General features: G+C 31.2%; 2 protein-coding genes across 4 annotated transcripts; both read right to left on the bottom strand.

Moving 5' to 3' along the window:
• Positions 1-2,125: 2,125 nt before the first annotated feature.
• Positions 2,126-23,457, bottom strand: LOC120139016 (CDPK-related kinase 5). 3 transcript variants are annotated; one of them, XM_039154372.1, is made up of 11 exons: positions 23,432-23,456; positions 5,148-5,278; positions 5,000-5,041; positions 4,768-4,876; positions 4,402-4,480; positions 4,018-4,314; positions 3,830-3,942; positions 3,126-3,233; positions 3,001-3,060; positions 2,744-2,911; positions 2,126-2,623 (listed from the first exon to the last, which is right to left on the bottom strand). In XM_039154372.1, exons 2-11 carry the CDS (start codon positions 5,276-5,278, stop codon positions 2,483-2,485), a joined length of 1,248 nt encoding a protein of 415 aa, XP_039010303.1. In that variant the 5' UTR covers positions 23,432-23,456; the 3' UTR covers positions 2,126-2,482. The 3 variants fall into 3 exon arrangements, with proteins under 3 accessions (XP_039010303.1, XP_039010301.1, XP_039010302.1); XM_039154370.1 differs by having other exon boundaries at positions 4,018-4,480; positions 23,432-23,457; XM_039154371.1 differs by having other exon boundaries at positions 3,830-4,314.
• On the bottom strand, positions 14,441-19,453 carry LOC120139015 (DNA-directed RNA polymerase III subunit RPC5-like). Its single transcript, XM_039154369.1, has 13 exons — positions 18,904-19,453; positions 18,746-18,814; positions 18,523-18,630; positions 18,197-18,265; positions 17,769-17,933; positions 17,549-17,596; positions 17,214-17,320; positions 17,011-17,079; positions 16,767-16,818; positions 15,725-16,329; positions 15,367-15,579; positions 15,148-15,259; positions 14,441-14,684 (listed from the first exon to the last, which is right to left on the bottom strand). The coding sequence occupies exons 1-13, from the start codon at positions 19,339-19,341 to the stop codon at positions 14,613-14,615; spliced, it is 2,127 nt and encodes a 708-aa protein (XP_039010300.1). The 5' UTR covers positions 19,342-19,453; the 3' UTR covers positions 14,441-14,612.
• Positions 23,458-23,897: the final 440 nt, after the last annotated feature.

Genomic DNA, 23,897 nt, shown 5'->3' with positions numbered 1-23,897 from the left:
ATATATATTTAAAAGGAAAACGCAAATTTTGAAATAAATCAAAAAGTTTGAAAACCTTCATTTATACCCCTAAACCTACGTCAACCACCGCTTTTTACCATCGACGAAGCTCCATTCAACCTCCCCTCCCCCCGAAGACCAAAACCCTTATGAAATCGTGACCAATCGATGGTCGATTAACTGTCGAAATCGTGTGGGATCGTGATTTTCATCCTAGGGTTCGCAGGGTATAAAACGTTGATTCGTCATCGATCGGTCACGATTTCATGGGGGGTTTTGGTCGCCAAGGGGTGGGGAGGTCTGGTGGAATTCGTTGACGACAAAAGGCGATGATCTGTGTGGGTTTAGGGGTTGAAATGAATGTTTTCAAAGTTTTGGGTTTATTTCAAAATTTGTGTTTTCCTTTTAAAAATATATAATTTTATTATTTTAATTTTAAATAAAAAAATTTAAAATTACTAGGTTGTGACACATGTCACTTAAATCCAAACTTAACTATCATTCACAACCTGACCCAATTTGAGTTACGAAATGAAACGTTAGGTATCAAATTAAAACGAAATTAACGTTAGTCACTAAACTAGAACCAAAGACATACGTTGAACACCTTTTGTATATTTAAGCCTAAATTTATCAGGGATTATATAGATAGGGATGGGCATAAAACTCGAACCCGATATTTTCTGACCCAATCGGGTCGTATTTTTTTTAAAAAAATCAAGTTTGAGTCGGTTCGAGTTCGGGTTTAGGGTGAAAAATACCCGACCCGACCTAAAAATGTAATTTTACTTTATATATTTAGGGATAATTACAATAATACCCATTTATATATTATTTTCTTTCAATTTAATTCCTATTTTTATTAAATAAAAATAATATTTTTATAATAAATATATTATTCGGGTTGGTTCGAGTCAGGTTCGAATTTTATCTCAAAAAATAGGGTTGGGTGGATGGTGTAAATTTTTCGAATAAGGTTCGAATCAAGTGGAGGATTTATAATTTTTACATCGGGTTGGGTGGACCGAAAATCTAATCCAACCTGGTCGGACCCATGTCCATCCCTAATTATAGATATAGAGTAATTAGCCAAAATAGAAATAAGTTATTCAAGTGCAATTAAATCAATTTCTAAAACATGAAATTTCTAGGCGAATAGTCCAAGCACCTAAAGGTGTCAAGGAAGACACTACCGAACAGTGATAAGATATAAAATACAACTTTTTTATAGAAGCAACTAAGAAAATATTTCAAATTACAATAAAGATTTACCGTCACAATTACAATTGTAAATTAAACACGTAATTAAAAAAAATTCCTATAATTATTTAAACAAAACTAGCAACTTAAAATCATATAAGGATCATACAAGGAAAGATTAAATCTAACCAAGAAACTCAAACAAAGATAGATACAAACAGATCTAATTGCATCGGCAAACGAACCAAAAGGGAATCAAACTATTGAAAAACCACCGACAAACCGTAAATCAAACTCGAGCGACGTAAAAAACTATCCATGAACGCATATCGGGTATCCAAATCCAATTTGATGGTCCAAAGAAGGAAAGATCAACAAAATATCATATAAGTGGTATCTTGATCAGTCGTGACAATGTAAATTCACTTTTAGAAAAAAAAATAAATGAAAAAAAGGCCAAAAAATCGAAAACATGCCAAAAAGCATAAATAAATGTGTCATAAATGCATATGAAAACGTGTAACACAGACATACTTATTAAAAATAAAAGAAAATAAAGATATGATATATAAAATAAAAAATAATAAAGAATACCGACAGTCAGTAAGCAATATTAAAGTTGGTGCCGTTGTCAATCGACAAAGATAAAAAAAAGGATGAGTGACACACTAATGAGAGAAAACTAAGTTTTTAGAGTTTTCTATAAAATACAACTTGAATATTGAAAATTATTCTATGATGAATGCAAAATAACTTTATTAGTTATTAGTCCGACAGTTATAGAAAATTTTAAAATGCATTTAATGATTTTATAGATTCTTATATAATGAAATTTAAATTTATCCCAACAGTTTAATTTTCATTTTTCTTTTTCCAGCATTTAAATTTACCAACTTATTCAATCATAAATTGAAGCAAAGGAAGATAAATTTAAGCGCAAGAACTTTTCATTACAAATTATAGAACAGAGGGGACAAGAAGATGATACAATCATGGTTTCATGAGGCTGGCCGAAATATATCAGGTTATGTCTCTTGAAACCAGTTGAGAAATATTCTCAACTTCTGCAATTGAACACATTTTTTTTAACTACAATTTTGCAGTTGAAAACATCAAATTCTTACACCTTTGTCCTATGTTAAATTGCAGGTGCACCAGGCATCAATCATGTGTTTTTTTATAAGCTTGTGCCCACAACATTTCCTCTACCGGTATTATATATGTAGTCAGGGTAGTCAAGATGCAATTGTTTGTTTGAGCTCTTACTGAAGTACTTCAACTTCTATTGAACTTTTGCAAAGGTTCGGCTAGATACACCATGCAATAACTTAACAAATCCGAGAAAACTTAGCTTTCCATCGGTGTGACGAATCCAATCATGGAGGACAGAGTGAATCGGCACGGATGGGCTCAGTCCGAGTTCCTGACAAGTCATCATCAAAACGTTAGGGATTAGTCAGGGTTTTTGTTGCTTCGAAAATGGCAGAACAAAATGGAAATAAGTAAAGAATTTCCCAGGTGAAGCAAGAGCAGATCAGCATACCGAAGCTAGTTCATCGATGACAATAGCTCTATTTCCATCCTTCTCGAAAAGTTCATAAGCACAGCGAGCATGTTGTTCCCATCTATCAAGAGCCTCGAGCTGATGAACACTTAATGCAGCTGCACAGAATTCATCAAAGTCCATCCTTCTGTATTGAAGTGCATTTAGCTACCACACAAGGAAAAAAGTGTAGAGATTCAGAAAACGTGAAGTTCCCATTGATTGCCACAACAATTAACAGTGGAGGAAGAACTTACTGATGCTAGAAATTCAGGGATGCGAGACTCCATAGCATCTGTTGCATTTTTCATCAGGGCCTGACCAGGACAAGAGCATTAGATGATTAATCATACGGGAAAAGGACAATGGGATAAATACCAACCACTTTAATATTTTCCAAGCTTATAGTGCCGTTTTTGTTTGGCTCCAATAGTGCGAACTGCTCCTTCAAGTAAAATAGCTCATCCACAGTCAAAGTTTTAGACAAAGCCTGAAAAAATACCAATGAAAATGGAAATAAGCAAACCGAAAAATGCAGGAGCTAGCTAGAAATCCCATGTACTGAAAGGATATGGAATTATGAAACCTATTAGGTGCATGCTCAAACAAAAGGAGACTTCAAAAAATAATAATAAGAAAAAACCTTTCGAATGCTAGTCAGATAAAGATTAAGATGGTAATAAAAACTTTTCTGAACAAATTTTCACTCAAGCCTAATGGATTTCCCCCCCCCCCCAAAAAAATCATCACTTCACAATTGAAACAAGCATAAACTATTCAAAAGACAACTTATAAGCCACACACTGTTTGTGACCTTTGATGATTATTTTGCCCCAATACAGAACCCACTAGAGGGTACACAACAAGGCTCAGATTGGTAGTGGCATAAACCAACCTATTTTGGCCACCCGAAGCAACTTTCAAAAGTTGGCTTAGATCACTTAAGTTGCGCTGGCCAAAACTTTCAAACACCATGTCTAAGCAATATTTTCTACACACCAAAATGCAGGTGTTTCCTACACATTGATAAACACGCCAAGAATTAGAAATATAGAATAGTGCTGATACATATCACCATATACATACCCTTAATGCAGCTTTCCTAAGAGATGAGGAACGTAGGTAAGCCTTCATGAGTTTGAATATAAGTATATCCACGGGTACTTTCACGTCGTTATAATTTTTTATCCAGGGATGACCTGCAGTAGACAATTGTGAGTGAAATTTCAAGATCATAAGAATTACGAGCTTGTGACAGTAGATGAGGCACTCACTCAAGGCTTGGGCTGCAGTCGATCTTTTCCTTGGGTCTTTGTTCAGTAAGCGTTTCACAAAATCCCTAGCCTCAGAAGATAGAGATGGCCAAGGTGCATCATCAAAACTTGGATCAGCTTTTGAAACAGCTCGGAATATCCCAGACTCTGTCCGGGCCCAAAATGGACGACTTCCACACAATAGAATATAAGCAATCACACCTATACTCCAGACATCCGCTTCCGTACTATAAGACCTATGTAGAACTTCTGGTGTAACATAGTATGCACTACCAACAATATCATTAAGCCTTTCATCTACAAATGGAAAAAGAAAGAACATATTAACAAACCAATCAAATAAATAAAGCATAGAACTTAAATAAAAGAAAATAGAGTACAAACCTGGTTTCACAAAATCAGACAAGCCAAAGTCTATGGCCTTCAATTGTGAATTTTCATCCTTTGATGTAAACAAGAAATTCTGATCCAGAAAATAGCTACACTTAGAACAATTGTGGGCAGATATTTGATAATCTAACTGTTAAAGCATTCCGTGGCTCACGAGAAAAATACAACGTGATAGAATGGACATGATCCAGAAAATAGCCTTAGGTGCTTGTTTGTGAATGTTATTGCTTAAAAGGATATTTAACACCAGTTATCCTAATGGAAAACCCTTAAATACACCTTCGAAATCTTACATTAGACCCCAAAACCATTAAATAAAACTCAAAAACTAATATCAGAAAACCTGGAAATACATTTCACCTCAGGTTTAAGATCGCGGTGCACAACACCCTGCAGATGAAAGAAGGAAACAACATTAAGTATCTGAATCATCACAACTCTTGCATCATCCTCAGTGTATTTTCCACCCCTGCATATATAGCAGCATAAACTTCATAAGTAGTCAAATCCTAAGTTTCATTCATCCACAATCTCCTACATTTGGTCAGTCAATGAAACAGAACATCGATGCACCTATTATTAGAAGAAATACCTTGACAGAATACTGTCCAAGAGTTCCCCTCCTTCACATAATCTGAACAATGTGTGGTAACTTATTAGAACCATCAGCAATAGACCCCATCACAAAAGGGAAAACACACAACTGTTGAATCAATTCATGTTTTTCATAAGGTACTTACTCCATTACTATGTAGACATTATCGTGGTCCTCATGTGCATCATAGAAATGAACTAGATTGTTATGTCCGGACAGAGCTCTCAGTATTTTTACCTCCCTTCTAACATCCTCGATGGCAATTGCTGTAGTCATCTAACACCGTTTTGGAGTGGAATTGGCGGAAGATGTCGCCGGAGACTTCTTGAAGAACAAGTAGTGAGCTGGACTAGGACTATAAAACGGGAAAAAGGGCGATTTCTTGCCTTCATTGCTGGAATTTGAAGTTTCCTTGTCTTGTTTAGCTTGATCATCCTTGTGGTTGTAGTTTTGGTTAGCGTTCAATACATCAGGTAATGGCGAAGGTGGAATAGAGTTGGACTTAGTGTGGATATCATTATTCCGGGGATGGATTGGGGTATTCCTTGAATCGGAATTTGGAAAAAACGATGGGTTTGGAGAAGCTTTGGAAGTGCAAAGACCCATCGCAGAGTATGCCTAATGCCTCTCTCTCTCTTTTTCCCCCCGAAAACAATGAAGGATTTTAAATCTCTCCTTAAACCATTTGAATCTGAACAAAACTAAACAGAAAATTAAAAAAAAACTACATAAATGAATACCTTAGAAAAATATTCACTAGTAGTCTAGAAATCTGAATCATTATTTTGTCGCTGGTATTCATGGATATGTAGGGAATGTACAGATGATAATAAAAAGGCAAAGACGATGGGTTTACTATTTCTTTTTTGGTAAATTACATATTAGTACCTAAACTATCATTTTAAATTTATTTTAGTATCTATATTTTAATTTTTTAAAATTATACCTAATGTTTAGTTTTTATTTGATTTAGTACATCGTTAAAAATTTAATAGGTCATCTGCGTATGACACAATTTTATGTGTAAATTCATCATTCATCACTCATCTATTTCTCACTTCCATTTTGATCATTGAAGTTTATTATTTTTAATTTAATTACTTAACTTTCAAATTACTCTTAATTTTATCACTTTAATTTATTTAATTAATAATTTATTATTTAAAAAGGGTATAATACTTATCCTATCACTTACCTATTTCTATAATTTACTTTTTAATACTCAAACATTATTTTCTAAAATCATACTTAATATTGTATTTTGATTCTTTATGGATCATCCGTCTTTAAGAAATCAACTGTAATATTGATGTGATATCTTCTATTATTTTTTATTGGTATAGTATTACTTTATGATAATATATTTATATAATTCTTAATTGTTTAATAATAAATAATTAAAATAAGATCAAAATATAATATTATATATGATTTAAAAATAATAATAGATTAACGATTTTTTAAAACAGAAATTAAATAATAGGTAAGTGATTATTTACTCTTAAAATAGTAGAATTTGTTTAATTGAAAAAGATGGGTTAGCTTTTGAGTGGGGCCGTGTCCAGTGAATTGCGGACAGGGAAGATTTAACACACGTGGCGTAATCATAGGGCGGTTGGTAATTGATTTGGTTGGGTTTTTGACATGCAGTAACGAAATTCCGTGGGTTTCTTTCGGCGTTTGGTTATGTATATTTGGGGGTAGAGTTGACATTTGCCCAATTTGTAGTGATTTGGTCGGTAGAAGTCAAAACCATGCCTTTAACGACTTTGTTTATCCCCTTTTCTCATTTGTCACACTAATACATAATATCGTTCTCTACTTAAATTTTGAGTTTGAATAAAAATTTATTAACGAATACATTAAATAGATTACATGTAAAATCATTACTTGATAGATTATTAAAATAAAAATTTTAGTTTAAGATTATTAAACTTCCTTCGTCTAATTAAGGGTTGAGATCTTTAAAATTCTTTTGAAATCTCCAAAGAATATTTGTGTTGTCATTTCTCTAGATGTCGAGCGTCAAGACTTCTGAAATTTCACGCATTCTAAAGATTCATATCTTTTGGAACTTCTCAAAGTGTTCGAAACTCTACATTCTTTAAGCAATTAATAGACTATTGGCGTTAGCTTTGGCAAGCCACGTGATCTATCAAAGCCAAATATATTATTTGACAAATAGATATTATTAGCCTATCAAGCTACAGATAGTCATCGTCGCTCTGGGTCTGATATTCACATTAAGGGCCAATAAATAAGTCATCATGCACGATTAGCAAAAGAGATTCTCAATTTCCTTCATGCTCTTTCTCTCACAAAGATTATTCATCACCATCTTCAACCCATGTCTTTTATTATCTTTACATCGAACTATCGATTTATAACTCTTTGTCTCAATTAAAAGGGATAAACCGCTAAAAATTAGAATAACCCAACTTTTTCAATTATTTAGATATTTTGTATATCGAAGATAATATTATATATTTATGGAATATATAAGTATAACATGTCTATCAAGAAAAATATATTATTATTATTATTCAGATGGCAACGTTAACTATAAAGTTTGTTTGGTTGAACTTTATAAATCTCTAATAAGTTTTTTATGGTAATAGAAAGAGACTGAATAACTCCAAAATTATTAAAATATAAATTTATCATTTTTCTTCTACTTTTTTAGATAAATATGGTGAATCAACGATGGAATATCCATAAAACGAAAAGGAAATTTGTGTGGATTTAGAAACATAAAATATTCTAAAACGTGGTTCTATTCGTTGTTGCTACTTAAAATAAACGCGTTTATATTTTTGACTCGGTGCGTGATATCAAGTCGAATTGGATCAAGTGCAAGTTTTAATTTAAAAATTAGGTCAGGTTTCAGAGGACGGAATCCTTCTAACCCAGAGTCATATTGGATGCAAGTAAAAGATTTTTTTTCTCTCTTTTGTTGAGTTCAAGTGACAAAAAATATGAGTCACGATTAGTGACAGATCTACAACAAGTTTAGATAAAAAAATGTACTTACCCTAAAATCTAAAATTTCTTCTATTAATTATTTATTTTACTGATTGCGATTATTCTAAAATTTTATTTATATCCTACTTATGAACATCCTAGTTACCCATGGCCCATACTAGGCTAGTTAAATATGGAATTTAATTTAGAGCAACTCCCCTCTCTTTTTTTCTTATTATCCTTTGATTTATTTGGTCCCCAACCAATGAAGTTTTTTTTATATAAAATTATTTTTCCTTGTGTTTGTACACTAGTTGAATCTTACTTTTCGGTTTCCAAATAATACTAAATTTGACATTTTGTTTCCCACCCCCAATGTTGCGATCATATTAAATTCATTATTCAGCTTATCACTAAATTTTGTTCCTACATGTTTCTATTTTCGTCATCATCTCCAAGAATCAATGAAAATATTAAATGTCTTGATTTATTAGTTTTATGTTCTGACATTACATAATGTCCTGATTTCTCTGTGTATAAAATTCTTTAAATTCGTACAAATCTTCGAAATGCTAAACATCTATCGTGATAAATATATGAACACGTTAAATATTTATATAAACATATAATACTTTAAATGCCATCGACAGGGATCGGTTGAAGGACGGGGCGGAAGTAGTGGCCTCTTGAAAACTATAAATTAGTATATTTTATTATATTTTTTTTGTAATTTTAATTCATAATGTATTTTAATCCTTAAAATTTTATAAGGGTCTGTTTGTTTAGCTGTAATTGATTTTCTGAAAAATGAATTACTGAAATTTGAATTCTGAAAAATGAATTACATTTCTGGAAAACATTTTCTGGAAAATGTTTTTCTTGAAATGAATTACATTTTTCTGAAAAACATATGGAAAACGTTTTATCATATTTGGAATATGTTATTTAAACATTTTTTCTTAAAAAAATAAATTATATTAATTAATTATTAAAGTAATAGTGTTATATTATATTTTAAAAATTTTAATTAGTATATTTTAAATATCTTTATTAATATTATTAGATTATTATATTAATATTAAAATATATAAATAATATTATTCACTATTAAATATATAAAAAATTTATTATATATTTATTTATTAAAATAAAAATATAATATCTTATATTATTATAATATAATTGATTATTTTATTATAATATTAAAAATATAATATTATATTATTATAAATATTAATAAATATATTTTAAATATTTTAATAATTAATATTTTGATGAAAATGATATTAAAATATTTTATTAATATTAGATTCATAAAATAAAATTATTTTGAGTATTTATTATTTGAAGTGAAAATTTTGGAAAATGACTTACGGAAAATCAGACCGTAAGTCATTTTCCAAAAAACATAAAAGAAATTATGTTGACCAGGAAAATGAATTACGTTGACCAACTAGTTTTCCTCCAACCAAACACTGGAAAATATTTTCAGAAAAATGAATTATATGAAACAAACACGAGATTTTGGAGAAAACAAATTATATAATTCATTTTACGGTAAAAAAACAGACCCTAAGTTTGCTTTATCATAAAATTCTAGAAATTTTCCCCTAACATAAAACTATACATTCGTCCTTGGCTATTAACATACAAAACAAATATACCTAGCTTTGGATGATTATGCATTTTTCCTTACAAAATCAATACCAAAATACTAATAATTAGTTGATCTAGTAAGATGAAATACTGGTCTCTAAAATATGGTTAAGAGTTCAAATCTTAATATTTATAAATAAAAAAATTTAATTGGAAGATTCATTCTCATATAAGTTTTTACATTACTGTATCTGAATTAGTTTAATTAATAAATCAAATATGACTGATTATATTAAAGAAGTCGGTACCAAATTAAAGGTGAGGATAGGTCTTAGCTATTCCTTTGAAATGTGTTCCCACCCTTCGCCGTCCTTTTGTTTTTAAAATCTGGAAAAAAAAAACAAAATAATACTACTGTCATAGTAAGGAAAAGCAAAAAAAAAAATAAATTAAAAGTATCTCTTAATATATTTATATTCATCGATTTTGTTCGAATTTATTTTATTTTCAAATTATTGAATTTATATATACATATCTTATACGAAGAAATTAAAGAAGATGCTGGATATTAAATTTGACTACATAATATACATTGAGGGGGTGTTTGGATAAAGAAATGCGAGATTCTCATGGGAATGAAATCTACATTCTCATGTTTGGTTGGTCAGAAATCTTATTCCCGGTAATGTTTTATTATCAATAGTAGATTTTTTGAGTTATATTACCGGGAATGTCATTACCTTCATTTCCTTAGGCATTATTGGATTACCGGCATTTTAGACTAAAATGCCCTTAATTTTTTTTTTCAAAAATATCATTCTTCTGTCATTAAATAACAAAAATTCTACTAATGTTAAATTACAAATTTATCCTTAAACTATTTTAGATTAAAAAAAGTCTATAATTAAAATTTTATATGAAGTTCAGGAGTTAAAATAAAATTTTAAACCTTTTTATATTTTTAATTTTATAAAAAAATATATATAAAAATTATGAATTTAAATTTAAAAAAAAATATATATATAAATATTTTTCAACTTGTTAAAAAATAAATGTATAATAAGGACAATTTGCTCAAATATACATTCTAATAATTTATTATTCCTTTAATCAAATACGGTAATCTTACATTCTTGCTAAATCAACCAAACACAAAATATAATATTCTCAGTAATCCTATTCTCTAATAATCTTACATTTCTATTAATAATCTTATCTTCCGTGAACCAAACGTATCCTAATGTCAAACGGATGATTGAGGTAAAATAAACGTAGAAGAGAATTCAGCTTAACGAAGTTGAGTAAAAGAAAGTAAAGTAGGTGATGGCGGCATCTACAACGCTTTTATGTGCTTCAGGTCCCACATGGCTTAAACATGGACATCTACTTTTAGTGGATTACTTTACCTTTATGTCTAACCTTTTCCTTTTAGCAAGCCAATTGTTTTCATAACATTGCTAGGGATTTGTAGCTTCTTTTTGTTGGATACTGGAAATGGATTTTCAAATTTCATCGACTTGTAAGCTGCTGATGTCATAGTAACATGCTCGAATTCCATAATTGGAACATGATTAGGCGATAATCGAATCAAATTTAATTAAATACATAAAAAACGTGATGTGTGCCTAAGTTTTTATCCTTAAATATCATTAATTTACGAAAAATTAAATCATTTTATTAACGTGTCATATCATCAAATTAATGATATTCAATCTCTCAGTGATTAAAATTTAATAAAATAATACTGTAAGTGGTCAAAACTTTTTTGTTTAAAAAAAATTGATGAGCAATAATATACAAATATGAACGGTTATTGACCAATTAATTAGTTACCCTACAAAAATTAAAGGAAATAAAAAAATCAGATCACGTGTCAAATACATACTAGTTGATTAATTTTTAACAAATTTTTTAATAATCGTGATAGACCAAGCACTTAAAATGATAATGTTTAAAACATTAAGTCCCTATATTGACCAAAAAAATTAAACATTTAAATGAAGAAAAGAATATAATTTAAACCCTTTCTTTATATTAAGCCAATATTAAAATATTTTACAAAATACTACTTAACATGCTTAGCAATGAAAATTGAATTTCTTTAACTACTCCATAAAATGTCAAAAATATTAGACAATATTGAATTCGAAGTTTTGTTTAATTCAAACTATTGCTACATCGGATTGAGTTTTGAGTAAAATAATTAGTGGCCCACTGCTACATTATCGATCTTAATTGCATTTACGGGTATGTTTATACTCATGTAATTAGTTTTTCGAAAAATATTTTCTTTATTTTTTAATATTTGATTAGCAAAAAAAAGATTATCAATGTAATTCATTTTTATCAACTAAATGTCCTTTGTATTTTCTAAAAAATGACTTATGGTTTTATTTTTCATAAGTCATTTTACGAACTTTTTATTTCAAAGAATAAATACTTAAAATATTATTATTCTATATATTAATATTAATACATTATTTTATTATAAAAAATTAATTATTAAATTACATTTATTGATAATCTTAATAATATAATATTATTTTTATTTTTATATTTACATTATAATATTTTACTTTTATGTTAATATATAGTAAATTATTAATAAAATTAATTTAATTTATTAATTTCATAAAAATAATATTATAGAATTATTCAACGTTTAAAATATACTACTTAAAATATAATAAATAATATTTTTATTTTAATAAGTAATTAATATAAATTGTTTTGGTTACAAAGGAAAGAAACTAGTTAGTGATGGGTTCTATCCCCATACTGCATCTGGCTTCAAACAATCGAGTTAATACCCTCCAGCGGATTCTACAGCTCAACATAGCCACCTTGCAACGTAAATCCACAACGAGCGAGGGCATCCGCCGCCCTATTAGCTTCCCAGGGGATCAGCTAGAATTCAACCGTCCAACTGTTCCGAAGCAACTTCTGAATCCTCCGAATAAGCGTTGTAGCTTGCCCTTGGTTATGTATGGTAACAAGCTTTATAGCTTCCGCACTGTCCATTTCCGCCATTACATAACTGTAACAACTGGGGAAAAATATTTTTATTTAAGTAATTTAGTGAAATTTGATGATTAAATTAAATTTTTTAAAAACATATAGGTTATTTTAGAAGTTGAAGGAAATTCAGAGATTAAGTCTTGAATTTCTTCATTTAGTGTCGACAGAACATTTTGTTAAATACGTGCAAATTGGGTTCTAAACAAATACTCACACATTTCCTTTCCCCCGTATCCCTACTTTCAAGGCCGATTTCGACGCCGTCTGTTGATTCGAAATTATCATCGTGTTCATCTTTGACCGGTGAACAAAATCACGTAAAACGATCATAGCAAAACGTTGTCTGACGTCGTGAATTTGAATTTAAAGTTTCGACTTTTTTTAACACCACTTCCGTGAAAATATTCAATTCATCGCCGATCGTTGCTCCGTTTTTTGACACCTCCTGCACCATCGTGTTCCTTGTGTCGTTCCGAGTCCACCAGTGTCATTCGCGTCTCTGTCATCGGCGCGTGAGGGAGGTGAGAAAGTCAAAGTTTCTGACTTGTTGAAATCGAGCTCTCCACCGTTCAAAATTTTGAACCGAGCTTGGTAAGTGTCTCAAAATCGCTTAAAAATATTTTTAGAAATTTTGAGATACTTACCAAGCTCGGTTCAAAATTTTGAACGGTGGAGAGCTCGATTTCAACATGTCAGGAACTTTGACTTCCTCACCTCCCTCCCGCGTTGGCGATGACGGAGAGGCGAATAACACCGGTGAACTCGGAACGACACAAGATACAAGATGATGCGGGATGTGTCGAAAATAGAGCAACGATCAATAATGAATTGACAATTTTCACGGCGGTAGTGTTATTGTAATTCACGACGTCAAACAACGTTTCGCTATGATCGATTTATGGAATTTTATTTACCGATCAAAGACGAACACGATAGTAATTTCAGATTGACAAACAATGATCGGACGACGTCAGAATCGACCTTGAAAGTATGATACGAGGAAAAGGAAATGTGTGAGTATTTGCTCTGGTGTGAAATCAGAACTCAATTTGCACGTATTTAACCAAATGTTCTGCCGACACTAAATGAAAAAAATCCAGGGCTTGAACCCTGAATTTTCTTCAACTTCTAAAATAACCTATTTATTTTGAAAACTTTTAATTTAATCGTCAAATTTCACCAAATTACTTAAATAAAAACATTTTTTCCGGTTGTTACAATAACTCCCTGCTTCCATGCCATCTGCAGACCGTTCACCAATCCCCAGAGTTCCGCATGAAGAACCGACCAGCTTCCAATACGCTAACAACAGCCGGCGATACAAGTACCTATATGGTTTCGAAGAATGTCTCCACTACCTGGCCCCATGCTCCTTTGATTCGCTGCGCCATTGGTGTTCAGTTTGAGAGCATCCGGAGCGGGAGGTCTCCACATTTGCTTATTCCTCGGTCGAGTGGTTTGAAGGCCACCATTCACCGATCGAGCGGCAATAGAGAATTTATAAAATTAATATTTTTATTTATAAAATTATAGATGTAATATTTTAATAATAATATTGACATAAATAATATTAAATAAATTATTATAATATTTAAAAATAATATTATTTTATTAAAAACAATATTATTCATTGAAATTGATGTTTATAAAGAATTTTAAAAAAAATTATCAACCAATGAAAAATAAATTACACATCATCATATCAACACCGAGTTTCAGAAAATTTGTTTTCAAAAAAATATAATTCATTTTATGGAATTGTGGAATCTTATTTTTCACGAAACAAATTGACCCTACATTTACCAAAGAGGAAGAAGGTTGCGAATAACACCAAAAAGTCACTGTGAGCAAATATGTATATTTCCATCCCAAGTAAATTGGCCTACCTATCACTTCATCACTAAAACTAAATTAAAATAAAGACAAAGCTATACATGCCATCATAAAACTATTTTTTTAAATATATTTCAAGATTAATTACCGTCCTTTTTGCCCTGATTTTCTTCGGATATCCCCCATGAACAAGTGTAGAAAATTAGATAGGCTTCCCATCACCACTTTTCAATACCCACGAGTTACCTTTGTACTCGCAAAAATCACTCATTACCTGCAAAAAGAAGACAATACCATCTTTTAGAACAAGCAAATATCGGAAAGGGAATCATTCAATTGGTGTGAGGGAATGTTCAATCCAAATGCCATTTGATAATATATCTGATTACAACTCAATGCTGATCCTCGAACTCAGTTTCATTAAAGCACCCCTAACCGTTTAAAAGGAATGAGTATCCTGGTTCGGTTGTACAAATTCAGCTCACGACATGACTGATAGGATTTGGCCAGCACAGTTCGTAATGTAATGCCCGTCAAAACAAGACAGGGTGTTCCAAATTCTTCTCTAGGTTGCCTCATTTATGTATTTGTATAAGAATGTGAGAGGCATTTTACGATTTTACATATACCTTCTTAAAATTTATGTATGCCTCATGCAAACAATTAACCATGCCTCAAACCTAAAGCCGATCAAAACTGATCTTAGGAAAGCAAGATTTACCAAGTACACAAGATACCTTGTTATATTCATTATTAGTAATTTTCCTCTTAAGACTAAGAAGGGCTGCAGCTTCAACATCAGCCTTCTTGAGCTTTTCTTTCACACGAAGAAGATTAATCACAACCTCCCTGCATTGAAAAGAATATTCTGATGAAAAAGAGGGAAATTTGTAAAAAGAACATAGAGATTGTTTATTTAAGCATAAACTTTGTAGTTGAACAGATCTAAATACAACCTCAATGGATCATATTCTGGATTCTCTTGGGATGACTTCATAACAAAAAGACCACGAGGAAGTTCTACTGCAACTTGACTTACAACTTCCTGGAGCTCATGCTCAGGTGCGTCAGCACCAAATGCTGCCTTAACTACCAGTCTAGCATCTGCCTTGGGAAGAGTGGACTCAGAAAGAGCCAAATCCCGTAGACCCTTGCGAATCAGTTGCAAGCTAAAAACAAACAGGCAGTGCAACAAAATTTATATAAACTTTCATCAGCATAAATAAATCAAGGTTATATATTCAGCATAGGATGAAATGAATGAAGCAAACTGTCAGGTTGAAATGTCCATGGTTAAAGCCTCTAACAATCTACCTGCAAACTTTGTAAGTTTGAAACACTTTTTTCAGCGCCTTTGGAATAGCTTCTCGTGTTTCATCAGACATTGTCCTCCCAGCTTGTGCTCCAGGTGCACCCTTTCTTGCAACTTTATCAGAGTTCATTGTTTTTTCTTGCTTTATGACTGTGCCAGGCTTTGTTCTACTAGGGCCACCTCTTGCACCTCGACAAATATGACTAATTACATTTTGTTCTCCAGCTTTCCAAATATTTTCTTGTTTCTTAACAATATCTGGATATTGTTTTTTGAATTTGTCATCAGCGTCCCATTTTAACTTCCAATCTTTGAAGGCCTTCCTTTCAACAGCTAAAATTTTCAGAATGCTTTTCACTTCTTCTTTGCGACTTGTGGAAAGGACATCTATTTCTGAAGAACTTATTAATGGATTCTTACTAAATAAGAGAAGAACGTAGTCTCTGGCTAATGATTTAGACGGATCCTCTGGAAACAATAACGAACTCTTCGGAACCCAGAGTCCCTGCACTAATAGGGCATGCTTCTGAAGGACTTTGAAGAATTCTTCAATTGGGACATCTTCAGCATAGGATCTGAGAGCGCTGAATCGGTGTAAAGATGGTCCCTATTTAGAGAAGAAAAGGAGTTGGAAAGATTACATGGGATAATACATTATCTTATGGCTTTCTTAATCCCTACCAAGGCTGGTAAAACAAGGTAGAATTTAACTGTCAAAACCTTAATCTTTCTTTTCCAAGACATATTTAAGTAAGAGAAGAAATGCAAGATTCTATAGCATTCTTAATTCAAATAAAATACTACATAAGATCACGATCGTAACTTCAGGCAACAAAAGCATTAAAGTAAAGATGCATGTCAGCTAAAACCTTAGGTTCTTAGGGAATGGATATGGAAAAAGTTTTAAGGTAGAAACAGTCTTCCGTATTAAATTTTGGGGATGTAAACTTCATCCTTTTATGCACTATATATCTAACAGCAGCCAAAACATGCAGACAAGCCATACACGCTGAAATAGACAGTGGAAGCTCTAGTTGAACAGACCTTAGTCAATAATGTCTTCAAACGTTCTTCCAGTGGAATTGAAAGCAAAAACCTGAAAGAAAATATCTCACGGTCTTTAAATAATTAAACATAAAGAAGAAGCTGATGATGCATTTTCCACCACCTAAAGCTATGAAAATATCATGCACGTGAAGTAGTGAACAAGTAAAATACATATACCAAACTGTATCTTCTAAGTCATATTCCTATGGAAGATAGAAATAAACTAGAAGGGTAATCATACCTTCTGGATGGACCTTGTGATTTATTGCTGCTGCTTGGTAAAGGACACAAGGAGTCAACGTAATCATGCCTAGAGATAACGAAAAACAATTGAAAGAAATATACAATCAGCTTATTAATGCATCGATACAGCATCTTTGAACTTCTCTCCAAATTCTTAGCATAAAGACTGCCAAACAAACAGGTAATAGGAAAAACACGTACGGGCTCATGGTAAACTCAATTGGACAGCTTTGTTCTGCCATCATTCTATTCAGATACTGAGCAGAGAAATCACTCTTGGAGCTATGATACTTGAGAGGAACCCAGCACTGGAAAGAGAAGGAAAAGAAACAAAAAAAGAATCTAAATAATTCATGATTTTTCATAACACAGAATAAAAGTACAGTAGTAACACAAGCGACAACAAAGTTGGTTGAAAATTTAGCAAGTAGTAACAGTATCCTAAAATTACAAGCCATTTCAATTGCTCACATATCAATGTCAATTTAGCCTGAAAATACTGATATACTCTATAAAAAGGAAGTAGGAAACAATACCTCTTTATCTTCTGCTTTTTGCTCAGCTGGGGACTGTATTTTCTTGTTCTGCATCAGAGAAAAACTTGAAACTCACATATAGAATTAATGTGCAAAGGCAAAAAAAAAAAGATTTCCAACGAGAAATTGCACAGATCCAAAAGCAAGGTTTGTTTGAGACACATTTTTAACCTTAAATTTAAAATTTTAATAAAAATATATCCCGATAATCAGGAATTACCTGTTTGGCTGATGGACCAGCTTCTTTCCCATCATTTTGTACTTCAACTTTAACAGTAGCTTCTGCATTGGCAGCCACTGTGCTCTTTCTTTTAGAGACTCCAGAGTTGAGATGTTCCAACGATGGTCGGAGCTGAACAACTGCATGGATAGGATTTAGGTGCAACTGCACCATAAAAATAACCTTAGAACTACAATATCCATAAATAAAAATTAAAAAAAAATCCCATCTCAAAACTATAATAAAACTATGACCACTTAATTCCCATCTCAAAACTGAGCAATGAGTATGCAAGTTAAAAAGAAAATAAAAGAACAGCTGAAGATCAATACTGTATCTGCTTGAATAAAATGATTGGATGGTTACATGTCAAATATTATATAACTAGTATCAATCAAGCTCATCCAAGAGATACCAGATGCACATACCTTATCACCCATTAAAACTCCAACAGCATAGCCAGTTGGGCGTGACGGCAGCCATGAAGGAGATAAAGTCTAAAATGCAGTCACAATACAAAATTAGGTTATCAAATGAAAGTGATTTGGAAAACACATTTCAAAGCACTATACAAGGTTATAAACAAATCAAAGGAACATAGCTACTTGAATTTTGTTTAATTATGCCAAAAACCAATGTGGTGATGCAACTTATATAAACAAATGCAAGATGTAAAATATATTTATATATATATATATTTTGGGGGGGAGGATAAAAAATTGAACTTTGATTAAATGTAAAATCATAGCCAAACCTGCTTTGTCATCTTCATTTTTTTATCACTTTCACTATCATAATTGGTCGAATCAACATCGACAGACATGTCGATTTCCACTTCCCCACTGGCAGTTTTCACCCTTACCTAAAAAAAACTAAAGAATAAGATTGGTTCCAAAATAAAGTGAAGATATTTATATATATATATATATATATATATATATATATATATATATAGAGAGAGAGAGAGAGAGAGGAACCTCCTCGCATCGTTCTTCTAATTCGTATGGTCGCCAGCAAGGTCTTAAAGGATATTGCAAAACATATAACTGCAATTTTATTCCAAAAAAAAAAAGCAAAATAAGCAAAACTGAAAACTAAACAACTATGAAAATAAAAGAAATAAAAATGCGATTACCTGAGCGTCGGCGCCAATAGAAGGAGTGAAGAAGACGTCGATTTCGCGAACAACCATATCTTCGTCATCTTCTTTTTCTTGATCTTCATCTCTGTTGGCTTCGCTCAAGATCTCGTCATCTTTAGTTTCCCCATCGATCTCCATCTTCACCGCGCCATTTGATATCGGTTGTTCGGCTTTCAGTTCAGCAACCACCGGTGGTTTTAAATCCTCATCCTCGTTTTCTTTCTTTTTCGAAACCAATTCCGCAGGTGGCGGTGGTGGCGGTTGGGGTTTCGGTTCGGAGTCTTCAGGATCCTGTTTGGAAGACGGTTCGCGCTTCGGCTTAGACGTCGGTTTGAGCTTGGGTGCGAATTTGGAAGATTTGGGCGCGAATTTGGTGGTTCGTGTATTGACCTGACTTGAACCGTCGAGTTCTCCTAAATCATCCAGGTCCATTTTCAAGGTTTTCTTCTCAAAGTTGCTGCAGTAGCTGGCTGGGGTTTCTACGATTAGGGTTTTAGAGCTTCGAGTTTAAAGAAAGAATCTTAATAGTCTGGCTTCACTGAACAATGGACCAAAAAGGAGGATAATTTAAAACGTAAGAACAGTTAGAAAGGTATAATTGCCTTTTTCTTTTCTTTCTGGAAAGAAATAATGGATCGCTTCATTTGGTTTGGGCTCCTATTATATTTATTTGGACTTATTGATTACATTATTTTTAGGATTAAGTTAATTTGGATTAGGAATAGGCATGAGATTCGGACCCGATCCGAATCAGGTTGAATTTTTTTAAAAAAATTATAGTTGGGTCGGGTTTTTTTAAGTGTGATGTTTATGTCGGGTTCGAGTTTAAGATAAAAAAATACTCGACCCGACCCGAAAAAATATATAATTTTACATTATATATTTAAGAATAATTACAATAATACCCCTATATATAAATTTTTTCAATTAAATCATTATTTTTATTGAATAAAAATACTATTTTTTTATTATTTCGGGTTGGGTGAACTCTTGTTTTGGTCGGGTCGGGTCTCGGGTGGAGGCTCCCTTGTTCTCGGGTCGGGTCGGGTGGACCAAAAACTCGACCCATGCTCATCCCTAATTTGGTTCGCATTAATTTCGATTTTAAAATATTTTTAATTATTTTCCTTTGAGCTAATTTTACATTTGATTTAATTTATGGCCTAAATTATTTTTAGTTCAATTCAAATCATTTTTATTTGAGTCCATCTTTAATTTAGGTTGTTTTAAGTTTTAGTTATTTCAGATTCAAATACTCTAGATTTCATACAAAGGATTAAATTTCCGAATTTGATCATTTCATATTTAAGTTGTTTAAAATTTAATTTGATTTTGTATGTGAATCAATTTTAAAATTGAATTGGATAAATTTAGATTATTGAGTTTTTATAATTAAATTAAGTTGGTAAAAAGGTATCATCGGTCCTTGTACTTAAAAAAAACTAATGTGACCATCACATTATTTTATCTCTTAATGTGGTCCTTCAATTCAGAAAACAAATCCAATGTGGCCTTTTGACCAACGTTTTTCGTCGTTGATCGTTACGATGCTGACGTCACAATCCACAGTGGCTGATGACATGACAGATGAGCTTAATTGATTTTTGTTGTTATAGTTCAAGGGTCAAATTGTTTTTTTAAAAAAGTTCAATAGCTCATTTGTTTTTTGTATAAAATTTATTTTAAATTTTAAATATAAAATTATTCAAAAATTCAAAAAAAAACTAAATATGAAAAATACAAAAAAAAAATTAAATTATTATAATATTTTTATAAAAATAAACATAGTAAATAAATAAAAATTAAATATAAATATTACAAATACTAAAACTATTACAATTTTTTTAAAATTTGAATATATACAATAAGTTGCAAAATAATTACTAAATTATTATATAATTAAAAAATATCTTTAAAAAGATATATTATACATAAAAAATACATGTAACATATAGACATATCATCAACACTTGTACAAAGTATTTTAACTAGATTAATCAAGAATTACAAAATTTAAATTTGTCGAGACTTATAATTTTTGGATTAGTCAAAACTTATTATGTTTTCGAATTATCTTTTTGTAAGTCTCGACTAATTTAAAAGATAATATATGATAAGTTTTGACGTAAAAGATAATTAGAAAACATAATAAGTTTCGACTAATCCAAAATTTGTAAGTATCAACTAATTTTGTAAGTCTCGATTAGTTTAGTAAGAATACTTTGTATAAGTTTTGATCATATCTCTATATAATACATGTATATATTATGTAAAATATATCTTTTTTAAAATATTTTTCATTTTTTAATAATTTATAAGTTATCATTTTATAACATATGATATATTAATATAATAAATAATTTAATTTTTTATAATAGTTTTAGTATTTTTAATATGTATATTCAATTTTTTTTTAGTAATTTAATTTTTATTTTAGTATTTTTATATTTAATTTTTTGAATATTTGAATAATTTAATATTTAAAATAATTTTATTTTTAAAAAAAATTAAATAACCCCTTTAACTTTAAAAAACTAATATCTGCCATGTCATCCGCCACTTCATCAACCAACATGTATTGCCACTTCGACACCATTAATTGTCATGTTAGAATCGTAACGGTCAACAACGAAAAACGTTGGTTAAATGTTCATATTGTATGTTTTTTGAGTAAGAAGATCACATTGAGATAACAAAATAATATGAGGTCCACATAGAGGAAAAAAACCTTTTTGCTAGTTAAGTTTAGATTTGAATTAATAAAAACAATTTTCATATTTAAAGGTTTATAAGAAATCATTTAAAATTTTTGTACCTTATATAGACCTTCTTCATGAATCGCACTTTTGTTGTCAATTCTTCACTTATCAAGGCTTTTATAGTTCCTAAATATCTTTGGAGTCTCGTATCCTCCGACAAACAACACTCCCTTAGCATACCACTAGCAAGCCCGTATAATCTATCATAGTCTAATCTACTATCTAAAAGTAATATATATTTACTCTATATGTTTACAGTCTTGACCTAGGTCTGACACCAGCACTAAGGGTTAATATATAAGTCATTATGTAAGACTGAAGAATGGGACATGTCGCAACCAGTTTTCGTTCGGGCACGAAATTTTACTTGACGGGAAAAGTAATATGAATAAATTAATGATTTTAATTTTAAAAAATATTTTGGGAGTCGCCATCGGCCTTTTGGGTCAGGTAGGTCGAATACCTGAAAATTATCTTTTAAAAGAGCTTTTAAGAAAACATCAGTCAAAAGATAAACCGGTCTGCGTTTTAACCAAAATTTGTTCTTTTTAATAATAAAAAGGGATTCGTGGTCGGTTACGTTTAGGGAAGGATTAGCACCCCTACAACGCTCAAAATTGGTACTTTATTAATTATAAATTATCTCTATTATTGGAAATTTAAATATTCAAAAATATATTTAATTCCTATTATTTCAAAAAAATATAAATAAAATATTTATTTATTTAGAAATATCAGAAAAGGACTTTTAGGTACCTTAAGACAGCTTTTTTCTTTGATATTAAAAAATAAATAATTAATTAAAACATTTTTCTAAAAATAATAATAGATTAATATATGTAAAATAGGATATTTATAAAATAAATAAATATTACTTATTACATATTTATATGAAATAATAATAATACTTAATAATAATAATTAAATATATTACAAATAAAATATAAATATAAATATAAATAAATAATGACTAAAATAAATAATATTGAAATTATAGTAGTAAAATATAAAAAGTAATAAAACTTATAATTAAAATAAATGAAAATGACTAAATTATAACATATCAAAATTAAATAATCTAATTCGCAATTAATTATTTAATATTACAGGGGCTAAGCATGCTATTTTACCTATTATTAATTTAGTGACTAAATTAAAATTATATCGAATTATTATATCAATTTAAAATAAATTAAAAATGCTCTCAGGATTAAAATAATAATATCTAAAATCATAAAGGACTAAAATAGTTATTTATCCTAAATATTGTATAAACATAGCCAATGACTAAATTATAAATTAATAAAATTAGAAGACGGATTTAAAATATTCAGAAGTATAATTTAGTGACTATTTTGTAAAGATTACAAAATCAAAGGGGCTGCGAAAAGGGTTTAATAACTTTGGAAATTACACATACGTCCCTCCCCCAAAACGACGTCGTTTGGGGGAGGGTATTTAAACCCTTTAAACGGCCCAAAATCCCCTGATCTATCTCATTTTCATTTCTTCTCTCTCTCTACACGAGAGAACCAGAATTCTCTGCCTTCTCTCTAGCTTCCCTCATCGGAGGGAAGTCAGTCTCGGTCGGCCACCGTATTCCGGCTCTGATCGCCGCCGTTGGTCACCGTGAATGGTGGCCGGAATTTGAGAAATCACTCCCAAATATCCCTTTTTCGATCCTAAGGCCAGATATGGCCTTCTTTTTACCTAAACATACCTAGATCGTCTTAGATCTAAAAAAAACCCCGAAGGTTTTTTACCTTCGATTTAGTGACGATTTCGGCGACGTTTGATTTCCAGTGATGAGTGAAACCTCGAAGGTGAGTTCTTCTTTTTCTCTATTTTTTCTTCGTTTTGGTTTTGCTGCTGGTTGTGTGGTTGTTGCTTGCTGTTTTTTGTAGACTCTTGCTCTCCGTTCCCTTTTATTTTGTAGGTTCTCCATGGCTTTTATAAGCCTCGACGAGGCTCTCATCTGACCAGTCCAAAGGGGATTTTCTGGTAAGTCACCAAACTATGTGGTGACTCACCCCATAGCTACGACGTGGACGGCCGTCGTGGTGTTTCTGGAGTCTTCGAAGAGGGTGGCTTCGTGGCTGCTGCTGGAATGGACCATCTGGAATCATAGACGACAACTGTTTATCGTCGATCTAAGGTGACGTCGGCGCTGGCTGAGGCGGTTGGATGATAACCTAGGGTTAGGAAACCCTAGGGCTTCCTTTGCTGGAA

The sequence above is a fragment of the Hibiscus syriacus genome, unplaced genomic scaffold (assembly GCF_006381635.1).
Source record: "Hibiscus syriacus cultivar Baekdansim isolate YM2019G1 unplaced genomic scaffold, ASM638163v2 tig00110718_pilon, whole genome shotgun sequence".
Taxonomy (NCBI): domain Eukaryota; kingdom Viridiplantae; phylum Streptophyta; class Magnoliopsida; order Malvales; family Malvaceae; genus Hibiscus; species Hibiscus syriacus.
The sequence above is the reverse complement of the archived record's forward strand: the minus strand, read 5'-3'. Positions and strand labels throughout refer to the sequence as shown.

Excerpts from the sequence above, each read along its gene's own strand:
- LOC120139016 (XM_039154370.1), bottom strand. The coding sequence starts at position 5,278 with ATGACTACAGCAATTGCCATCGAGGATGTTAGAAGGGAGGTAAAAATA. Across the intron at positions 4,481-4,767 it reads ACCGCGATCTTAAACCTGAG|AATTTCTTGTTTACATCAAA; the intron begins GTGAAATGTATT and ends TTTCTGGATCAG. Across the intron at positions 3,943-4,017 it reads GACTGCAGCCCAAGCCTTGA|GTCATCCCTGGATAAAAAAT; the intron begins GTGAGTGCCTCA and ends TGTCTACTGCAG.
- LOC120139015 (XM_039154369.1), bottom strand. The coding sequence starts at position 19,341 with ATGGACCTGGATGATTTAGGAGAACTCGACGGTTCAAGTCAGGTCAAT. Across the intron at positions 18,631-18,745 it reads TAGAAGAACGATGCGAGGAG|GTAAGGGTGAAAACTGCCAG; the intron begins GTTCCTCTCTCT and ends AGTTTTTTTTAG. Across the intron at positions 17,080-17,213 it reads ATTGAGTTTACCATGAGCCC|GCATGATTACGTTGACTCCT; the intron begins GTACGTGTTTTT and ends CGTTATCTCTAG.